General features: G+C 38.8%; 1 protein-coding gene across 1 annotated transcript in view; it reads left to right on the top strand.

Annotated features, from left to right (window-relative positions):
- The window catches only part of HAO1 (hydroxyacid oxidase 1), a 41457-nt gene extending 30875 nt beyond the window's left edge, over window positions 1-10582 (top strand). The window contains exons 6-8 of the mRNA XM_034432345.3: window positions 7624-7782; window positions 8630-8699; window positions 10408-10582. Coding sequence (XP_034288236.2) covers window positions 7624-7782; window positions 8630-8699; window positions 10408-10478 — 300 coding nt within the window. The 3' untranslated portion in view covers window positions 10479-10582. The remainder of the gene's footprint in view (window positions 1-7623; window positions 7783-8629; window positions 8700-10407) is intronic.
- The last annotated feature ends 593 nt before the right edge of the window (window positions 10583-11175 follow it).

Raw genomic sequence — 11175 nt, forward strand, 5'->3', positions numbered from 1 at the left:
TATACTATTGAGGTTCCTCTTGGATGTGAAGGTTCAGATCAAGGGGAAAGGTTTAAGCTTAATTCCCAAAAGACAGATTGACTATGGAGTCAGAAGCTCACTGGTTTCAGAGAAAGACCATTTTTAGCTCTATACAGGATTGCATTCCTTAGACTGGTATGGTGAAGTCCCTTTGGATGGGTATCTCCTGCTTGTACAGCAAGTGTACATACCCAAGAATGTTTTGGCACTTAATGTTTCATGCCAGTTACATCCATGTCCACACTGAAAGTCACTCTTGCTGTTTCAGTCCCCAGCTGGGTTACTGGATTAATGTGCTCTGCATGGAGCTACCTTTGAAGACCATTCAGAAGCTGCAGCCATTTCAGCATGTAGCATCCTAAATATTTATGGGCACCTGGATGTTTCCCTGTGTTTCCACTTCTACTGTGGAAGCAGCATTTAAGAGCTCTCAAGGCCTGTCTTTTTTGCTAGGTAAAATTGTTAAAATTCACAGCGGGATAAAAAAAATATTATGGCTTGTAAATATAGTTTCTCCATATTCTATTTAACCAACTAAGTGGTTGTTGAATCGTATTGTAGCATAGACAATGGAATGTGCTATCCATCCACCCTTGAAAACAGCAAGGAAGCTTAGGATGGGTAGGTAAATTATTACCACCACCATAACATTTTCTATTTTTGCCCCAGGATAAACTCCCTGAAATGCCAGTCTGCCTCAAATGGAGATTACCTTACTTTTAAGGAAAAGTCACTGGTCTACTCTAAGTAGTAGCAATTCCCCAAAGCTCTGGATTTATCCTACTGCTTTACTGGATTGCTGGATTTGCCCTGCTGAGGTATCTCTTTAAATGGTAGATGCTAGGACCAGCTTTGTGATCCGAGTCATGCAAAGGATGTCACTGAAATGATAATGAATTCCCAAATTCATAATAAAATAATTACTTTAAAATTCTGATGGTTGCCTTTAGGTTGTCTATAAAGTTTGGCTTACTCTTCAGAGCAAATCTGTTCCAAAGTGGTGGCTGTTTCCTAAGTCTGGTTATAAATGGATGAAATGATTGCTTTAATTATGACTTGTGTCATAGTACTAAAGGAACAGCACTTGGGGCAATATGCTTGGATATGACAGTGAGTGTACATATGCGGAAGTGGGACCAAAATATTTCTGGCTCCAAAGCAAAACCTAAAGAGGGTAAACAATCTCTTTTATTATGTGCCAGATGACTAGAAAACCTCAACTGGAATATAGCAAATTGAACTTGCAAGTTTTGATTCCCCTCAGGCCACTGATTTTGTCTTCAAAGAAATCACTCTTGCTGCTGCTTGTTTCTTATAGCATCATTTTCAGAATATGAAAAAATTAAGTTTATTCATACAAATATTCCTTTGCTCTCTTACATATCAACATATTAGACTTGGGAGGAATTGTTGACATGCAATTTAAGACCTGGAACTCGTCTGTCATGATTTTGTGTCATGTCCAATCATAACTATGAGCAAGGAGCTGAATTGTTAGACATTGTGGCTTTTCGTGTGCAGAAAAGCCATTTTTTATCCTTATGAAGCAGTTCAACAATAACCTTTTTGTTAGTTGATTACATTGCCCTGTTCAAAGAAGAGGATTTGGAAATGCACAGAGTATGCTTCAGCTTGTACAATTGATAAATGGCACAGCTTTTTACGCACTACTTTTATATGAGTCAAAGTAAACTATTGAAGAATTCTTCGTAACCAATTACATCACCTTTGGAGTGGGGTTAAGGAGGATTTTCCCCAGAAAATGTCACAGTATAAGGAGCCAGAATTTGTTTACTTAGCAAAGGTTTTTTTAAAAAAAACTACTGGAAAAGATGAGTCGTACTCAAATTCTGCTTTTATTAATATCCCCTCTCCCCTTAATAACTTCCCCAACTATTACTTAGTAGGAATAATCATTGCATGTACTTATTTTACTTATTACATTAACTGATTCTCTCTAAATTGGGTTCAAAATATGTGCAATTTCCATATTCTGCTTAAGCTAAAAGCACGGAAAACACTTTTAACTGTGAAGCTGCCAGTTCCTATTGGTGTGTTGTTGTGGGAAATGGTTTAACCCTAGGCCCTTGCATTGTGTGATGCTTAGTGCTTGAGTCTCTCACCATTCCTCTTTAAGATCTACATGCGCCTGCTGGGTGAGGTCATTCAAGCATGGGATGTGGTATCATCATCATGATATGATAGCAGTATTCCAGTATTTGAGGGGCTGCCACAAAGAAGAGGGGAACAAATTATTCTCCAAAGCACCAGAGGGCAGGACAAGAAAAAATGGTTGGAAACTGGTCAAAGAGAGAAGCAACCTGGAAGTAAGAAGAAACTTCCTAACAGTGAGGACAATTAACCAATGGAACGGCTTGCCTCCAGAAGTTGTGGGTGCTCCAACACTGGAAGTTTTTAAGAAGAGCCTGGACAGTTGCTTGTCTGAGATGGTATAGGTTCCCCTGCTTGAGCAGGGGGCTGGACTAGAAGATCTTCAAGGTCCCTTCCAGCTCTATTCTATTCTAAATTCTGAATCAGTATTCTGGTAATACCCAGTTACACATCTCCAATTCTGGCTGGAAAGATGATTCTGGTGCTTTCTTAGTATCTGGAGGCTGTGAAGCCCTTGGTAGGGAAGAACTGACTCAGGCTCACTCCCAACAAGATAGAGTGCTTTGGAGATTTTGGTCCAGGAGGTTTCCTGATTGGACTATTTCAATGCATAGTATTCATGGGGGGGGGGGGGGATTGAACACTACTCAGAAATCAGAACGGAACCAGAATGCAGTGGTACATGCAGTGTTAGTCACTCTTTTGTTTGCTCATATCACGTTGCTATTGTGTGAGCTTTAGTAGCTCACTGTTTCTTTCTGGGTTCAGTTCAAGAAGCTGGTTATTAACTTTAAGCCCTATAAGGTAAAGGGTCAGGTTATTTGTAAAACTGCCTCTTCCTGGAGATATCTGCTTCCCTCACCAGATTAGGTTGGGTGGCACATTTCAGCTCCCTCCTCTTAGGTAAAGGTAAAGATTCCCCTCACACATATATACTAGTTGTTCCCAACTCTAAGGGGCGGTGCTCATCTCCGTTTCAAAGCTGAAGAGCCAGCACTGCCCAAAGATGTCTCCGTGGTCATTTGGCCGGCATGACTAAATGCCAAAGGCGCACGGAACATTGTTACCTTCCCACCAAAGGTGGTCCCTATTTTTTCTACTTGCATTTTTTACGTGTTTTCGAACTGCTAGGTTGGCAGAAGCTGGGACAAGTAACAGGAGCTCACCCTGTTATGCGGCACTAGGGATTCGAACCGCTGAACTGCCGACCTTTCGATCGACAAACTCAGCATCTTAGCCACTGAGCCACTGCGTCCCTTGATCCCTCCTCTTAGAAGCTGCCATTTAGTTGGACCAGGAAATGTGTCTTTTCTACAGCAGCCTCTACCTTGTGCAACACCTTCCCCTTGAGATCTGGCAGGAATTCACTCTTTTTGAGCCTTCCAGAAAGCTGTAAAAGATTGGCTCCCTTCCCCCACACCTCCACCATTGGGATAGAATAGAATAGAATAGAATAGAAAGATAGAATAGCCCAAGGACTATATTATTTGATAGAAGGAAGACTTGTTGCTCTGGATGTTTTGGCCTTTTATTATTGGGGAGCCGCCCAGAATTGTGTTTCGTAAGATGGGTGGCTGCAAAAATACAAAAAATACACAAACAAATAATGGTTAGCAAGCCTATCTGGCTGGCTGATAGATTTTCTAAGTCTGCTAGACAAGTGGGCTACCTTCATACCAACGTGTGCAAACAACCCCTCCGTGCCTCTCCATTTGCACTGCTGATTAGTGGTTCCTGTTAAAACAATGACAGATTTAGCAGGAGCATATTTGCATTGGAGATATCTGGGAATTCCCTTTGAGATTCAAGGAAATAGGCAAATATCAACACGTGGCAATCTCTACTCCGTCAGCAGGAAAGTCATTAATGCTGCTGCTGCTGCTGCATACTGTATCCTCAAGGATGTGACCATCCAGCTTACGCTTCTCTTCATTAATCACTATTTTCATAATTTTAGTTTTATACAAAGACATACATTTTTCTAAATACCAATTAGTCTACAGTAGTGGCCAAAATTGTAGAAACCTTTTGGGAAAAGTATATTTTCTAAAACTAGCTAATAATGCCACTTTTTTGGGGAGTAGTACCGTAATATTAAATATCAATGGAAGGATAATTTAATCAAGAATGTAATGCAATAACTTTTATGAAGGATTTGCTATTAGAATAGCAGTTACAGTATAAAGAAGAAAAGTGAAACACATAGAAAAAAAATGAGATGTACAAAAATTATCACCATAGAAAAAACGAGATATACAAAAAATATCACCATGTCAGTTAATACTTAGCTGGGTAACCTTTAGCATGAATTATGGCCTTAAAATGCCATCCCATGGAGTGAACCAAGTCTTTTAGTTCTGCAGCTGTTATAATGTGAAACCAACCATTGAATGATGGCTTTTATTAACTGGGTTTTATTGCTGGATTGCCTCTGACTAACAAGTTTATTTAGTCGGCTCCATAGATTTTCAATTGGGTTAAGGTCTGGGCTATTTCCAGGCCATTCCAGCAGTGGAATATGATTATCTTGAAACTCCCAAAAAAAAAAAAAGAAAAGTGTTATTAGCCATCAAACCTCAAAAATACACTTTTCCCAAAAGATTTCCACAATTTTGGCTGCTACTGTATATAACATAGCTGGAACAGACTTCTCCTATCTCTTTGGTTCTCTCTATCTTAATCTTTTGGGTTTGGATTTTCTCTGCCTTTAAACATGTCTTTTCTTTCCTTAGGCAAGGGTTACTTAACCTAAAAAAAAAAAAAGAAACAAAAAAAGAGGGGGGGAAGGAAAAGAACTGAGGCACTTGATAATGCTGATTAAATTACTAATTAATCATCTTGAGTCAAATAGGAACAGCTCTTGATCCTCTTTGAAGCAAGAGACTTTTTAGCTGGAGCCTGCCAGCCCATGAATTTTCTCACTTGCATTTCACTTATACTCTAGTGTTATTATAGAAAGAAGTGAAGTAGCCTGAATAGGTGGCTCAGAGGCTAAGACTCTGAGTTTGTCGCTCAGAAAGGTTGGCAGCTCAGCGGTTCGAATCCCTAGTACAGGTCTCCTGCGTGAGCAGGGGGTTGGACTAGATGACCTCCAAGGTCCCTTCCAACTCTGTTACTGTTACTTACTAGCTTTGGGCTGGTGGATGAAGGATGTAAGAAAGCTCATAAAACTGGCCAAAATTCACTTAACAAATGTCTCACTTGGCAACAGAAATGTTGGGTTCAACTGTGATTGTAAGTCAAGGACTGCCTCTATATCTAAGGTGCTGCAAACCATATATTGTACACTCAAACATTCACACCTCACCAAGAATTTGGATCTGTAATAATGCTTCAAGAAATTAATGCTTGAGGACCAGGAGAATGTAAAACATATTTGATATATGTAGAATTGTTCTGAAATGGATAAAAAAAAAATCTTAAAACTATACGTTTGTTATACTAAAGCATTGTGTATATGTACACTTACATATCTGCGGTTCTTTGTATAGATAGAGAGAGCTGGAGAGAAGAAAGGACAGTAATGGAAAACAAAAATGTAAATATCTTGTCAGCTCTGGAAAAGTCTAAGCAGGTCTATAGAAAAAACAAACAGACAATAAAATTGTAGGTTGTGCTTGAGGATCTATATAGAGCAGAAGCAGGGGTGGGCTTCAAAAATTTTAGCAAGGGGTTCTCTGCCCAGTTTCTGGGTGGGTGTGGCCATGATGGGCATGGCCTAGTCTGCCTCCTGCACCATGGCAGTGAGGGGAAAGGCATTTTTGCCCTTCCCGGGCTTTCCTCGAGCCTCTGGAAGGGTGAAAACAGCCCCGTTTCCAGCCTTTCAGAACTTCCGGTAGGCCCGGTTTTTGCCCTTCCTGACCCTCCGTGTGCACCCTGCACTTACCTGCATCCAAAATGGGCCGTGTGGGGACTCCTGGGAGGGGTGGGGTGGGCAGGGCCAGCCAGGAGTGGGATTTGGGGGTTCTCCAAACTGCACAGAATCTAAGCTAGAGGTTCCCCCGAACCCCTGCAAACCCCCAGCAGCCCACCCCTGAGCAGGAGTGTCCAACCTTGGCAGCTTGAAGACTTGTGAACTTCAACTTCTAGAATTCATCAGCCAATCATGCTGGCTGAGGACTTCTGGGAGTTGAAGCTTGGACACTCCCTGATTTAGAATCTAAATGTTGGAACGCCATATGGGATTCTGGAACCAATTACAGGCCATGTCAATATAAACAATATTCTGAATTTTCAGTTATCTAGCTCCCGTATTTAAAGGGCCTAAGACTCATCTACTACAGGTAGTCCTCCATTTATGACTGGCAATCATTCAAAATTCCAAGAGATCTAACAAAAAGAGTATTTATGACTTAGATATGTGATTCTGACAACTGTCACAACATTTTGGGTACCTGGTAACTGGCTCACATTTACAGCTATTTGCAGCATCCTGTGGTCATGTGACTGTGGTTTATAACAATAGCAATAGCACTTAGACTTATATACCGTTTCACAGTGCTTTACAGCCCTCTCTAAGCTGTTTATAGAGTCCACCTATTGCCCCCAAAAATCTGAGTCTTCATTTTACCCACCTCGGAAAGCTAAGTCAACCTTAAGCTGCTCAGAATCAAACTCGTGGAGTGAGTTAGCCTGCAGTATTGCATTCTAATCACTGCGCCACCACAGCTCTTATTTATGACATTTTTGTGCCAGAAACTGGCATTTACTTCCAGTTCCTGGCCAAAAAAAAAAAAAAAAAGCTCATTGCAGACAATGGATTCACTTAATGACCACCACAAAATTTGTCATAAAATTGGGTTTGTCATGTGATGATTTCCTTAATGACCAGCATAATTCTGGGCTCAATTATGTCCATAACTCAAGGATTACCTATATATTGAAAAGTCTGTTCCATCAGTCCAGACTGACTGAATTACAACTTCCTATGATTTAATTTAATTAATTCAATTTATATGCCGCCCCTCTCCGAAGACTCAGATTAATGCAAATGTCGTCCAACAAATTTGAAGAGGCTGCTCTAGGATCTCTATTCTGTTTGTAGTTCTCTGTGACAGAAACTTTCAAGCATTAATTATACATCTCAGAGTTTCTACCAGTTGACACTCCCTAATCCCTGGAAGGCAGATTGAGTAGAATCTAGCAACTGATTTCTGGAGAATGAGAGTCAGCAAGGCTATAATAATGAAGGATTTTAATATGATGAGGTGTCACTGAGAGTCTAGGTTGCAGTTAGTAATTATACGTTGCAGAACATGGCCTGTGGTTTCCCAGAGAATATGCAGAAGCTTTGGGGTTTTCAGTAATAGACACTTGGATATATAGTTCTTACTTTAGCATTTGAAGTAGGCTAGCTGGAATATTTATCAAACAGGATAATAAAATGCCATGGCATTTACAGCTTCTAAATATTTAAATGTTGGACCTCAAAGATTCTTCTGCATGTATGTCAAATATGGAATTCTCCTCCCTTCTCATTTTCATTTACAGATTGAGGTCCTGCCTGAAATAATAGATGCGGTGGAAGGGAAAACTGAAGTATTTCTAGATGGTGGAATAAGAAAAGGCACAGATGTACTCAAGGCCCTGGCTCTTGGGGCCAAAGCGGTCTTTGTAGGAAGGCCTGCAATCTGGGGTCTTGCCTACCAGGTAATATAAATCATTCTTGTTCTTCAGTGTTTGTCAGAAAGACATCTCCGTCCCTATTTTAGCAGTCATTGGAGTGCTTCTGGACAAAAACAACAAAGTGACAATTATAATGTTACAAGAACAACCCAAAGGATCTGACTGGTTAAACTGCATAGCTGGATCCTGAGGCCACTACAATATTGGTATTAATAACTTGAATGAAGACATGATGAAAAATAGAAGAAAGACATGAAGAAGACATGCATGAATGAAGATATGAAGAAATAAATTTGAAGTCGGCAACATCATATATTGGATTTGTGAATGTTCTACATAGCTAAGAATTAACTCAATGAATTTGAGAAATGGGCTAAAAATAATGGATTTCCAATTTGTATTTCAGATTTAATCTTACATTATTGTTTGTTTAACAATGATTTTTAAGACACAACCAACTGGCCTCATAAATTCCAAGCCAGAACATGATGGTACACAAACCAAAGTGCCAAAATTCATCACATGCTAAGCCCAAACCAACCAAACCATATTATGGATAACTTTTAAGTCAGCCTATATATAGTGCACCATGCATATTAACTGATGTCTTCAGAAAAATAAGCTCATGAGGTCAATTTAAATGACTTGGTATGCTCTGCCATTTTCCTGAATGATTCAATAGGAAACATAGGAAGGTTTCAGTTTCTTTTTCAAAGCAATAAACAAATGGACCTGAAATTGTCAGTGAGCTAAACTGGAGTTGTGGAGAGTAAAGAAAGATTAATCTACTAGACAAATATGGCGTTTGTCAGTTAGGACAAAGCTAGGACCACTGCATTTATATTCATACAATGTGCTTTAATTTAATTAGGGTGAAGATGGTGTGAAGGAAGTTCTTCAGATACTGAAAGAAGAATTCAAATTAGCAATGGCGCTCTCTGGTAAGATGCAAAGCACACAGGTAGTCCTCAACTTACAACAACTTGTTTAGGGACCATTTGAAGTTACAAAGGCACTGAAAAAAGTGACTTATGATCAGTCCTTACGCTTACAGTTATTGCAGCATTTCCATGGTCATGTGATCAAACTTTGGATATTTGGCAACCGGCATGTGTATTTATGATGGTTGTAGCATCCCAGAGTCATGTGACTGCCATTTGTGACCTTCCCAGCAAGCTTCCAAAAGGAAAGTCAATGGGGGAAGTCAGATTCGCTTAATGAAGATTAATTCACTTAGCTTTGGTGATTTACTTAACAACCAAGGCAAAAAAGGATGTAAAATTGAGTGCGACTCACTTAATGCCTTGTTTAGCAACAGAAATCCTGGTCCCAATTATGGTCATAAATCCAGGACCATCTATATTGGGATTATTTTATTTACCCTTTGTATGTTGATTACATTTGATAGGAAAATAGGATTTGTACATTGGAATGTTACACATACAGTAGTGGCCAAAATTGTGGAAACCTTTTGGGGAAAGGGTATTTTCTAAAACTAGCTAATAACACCATTTTTTTGGAGTAGTACCATAAAATTATATATCAATGGAAATATAATTTAATTAATAATGTAATGCAATACGTTTTATGAAGGATTTGCTATTCGAGTAGCAGTTACAGTATAAAGAAAAAAAGTGAAAAGTGAGATATAAAAAAATTATCACGTCAGTTAATACTTAGGTGGGTAACTTTTAGAATGAATTACAGCCTCAAAATGTCTTCCCATGAAGTGAACCACGTCTTTTAGTTCTGTAGCTGTTATAATGTGAAACCAAGATTGAACGATTGCTTCTATTAACTGGGTTTTATTGCTGGGTGACTTCTGACTAACAAGTTTCTTTAGTTGGCTCCATAGATTTTCAATTGGGTTAAGGTCTGGGCTATTCCCAAGCCATTCTGGCAGTGGAATATGATTATCTTGAAACTCCAAAAAAAAAGGGGGGGATGTTATTAGCCATCAAACCTCAAAAATACACTTTTCCCAAAAAGTTTCCACAATTTTGGCCACTACTGTAGCTCACACGGGCATCTCATGTTTAGTGGCTTGCGTATCAGAAAGCTTTCTCAGCATCTTTTACTTGATCTTTTTAAGTGCACTTATTTGAATCTTTTATACATAAATTATAAAAGCTACTACTTAGTTGTAGCCTTCCCCTTTCTAAAAAATCCATAATATAAGTTAACAGCTATTTTTAATGAAATTCTTTAAGGTCAAACTAAGCCTGACTATTAATGTAGGGTTAAACATGAATTAACTGAGATAATGGTAACAGAGTTTATAAGTACAGGGATAAGAGAAGAGTAATGTGTTTCCAAGGAAAGTTCTTTTGGGTGTAGTATTTGTTTTATGGAAAATTCCACATCACCCCAACATCTTTGGAGTAATAGCACTCAGAAATGAAATTAATCTTATGTGGCATCTAAAAGATAAACATTATGATACCAAATGGACCTCTTTAAGGAAGATTATTCCAAAGAGATGCCATTTGAGAAAAAGGCATAGTTATTAGCCACTCATCCTTACAAAATAGAGCAGGAGATCCAATGATTTGTGTAAAAACATACAAAAAACAATTTCAAGATTATTATTGGAAATACTTGTTGGAGGCAATTATTTTGACTATAACTATTCATCTTTTTCTTGTCTAGGTTGTCCAAGTGTAGAAGCAATAGACAGAACATTGGTCCGGAGAGTTCGGTGGGAAGCTTCCAAGATGTAGCTGCATCTGTTGTTGGAACTGCAACTTGTTGCATATTTCTTGTTACTTATCAAGAATTTGGAATTAAAAATAAACAAAAGCTTCCAGGAAAGTTTTAGTTGGAACTACCAAAGCTGTTTCTTCTGAAAATATACCAGATACTATGTCAATCTCTTTTTAATTACTGGTGTAGTCTATACTGGTATGTATCATAAGAATGACTTTAGACATCTACAGTATATCCTCTTAAAATCAGTGCTGAATGGATTTCATTACTTTTGAAGAATGTTGCGCAACCTCCAGTGGTCTTAGATATAATGTTATAACTTTCATTAATGATGAAAGTTTTACGTTTTCTGATGGACTGAGAATGACAAAACTTCACTTATAAATATTACAACTATTAGTAATGATTCTTTGAAGTGGTTTGGCTCACATGATTAGGAGTAGTTGATCTCTAAATTAACAGTAAGCAGCTGTTTATATAGCACATAATTTTAAAATAATATTTATAGTCTGAAATTCACAGAATGCTTCTTAGCGATTCAAATACTGAATCAAGCCCAAACGGTAGTTGCTAAACTTAGTGCCCTAGCATCAGTGGTGGGATTCAATTTTTTTTACTACTGGTTCTGTGGGCATGGTTTGGTGGGCATGACATGGCTTGGTGGGCATGGCTTGGTGGGCGTGGCAGGGGAAGGATCAGCGGTGGGATTCA

This window comes from Pantherophis guttatus, chromosome 1, assembly GCF_059756535.1.
Source record: "Pantherophis guttatus breed Tessera chromosome 1, ASM5975653v1, whole genome shotgun sequence".
NCBI classification, from domain to species: Eukaryota; Metazoa; Chordata; class Lepidosauria; order Squamata; family Colubridae; genus Pantherophis; species Pantherophis guttatus.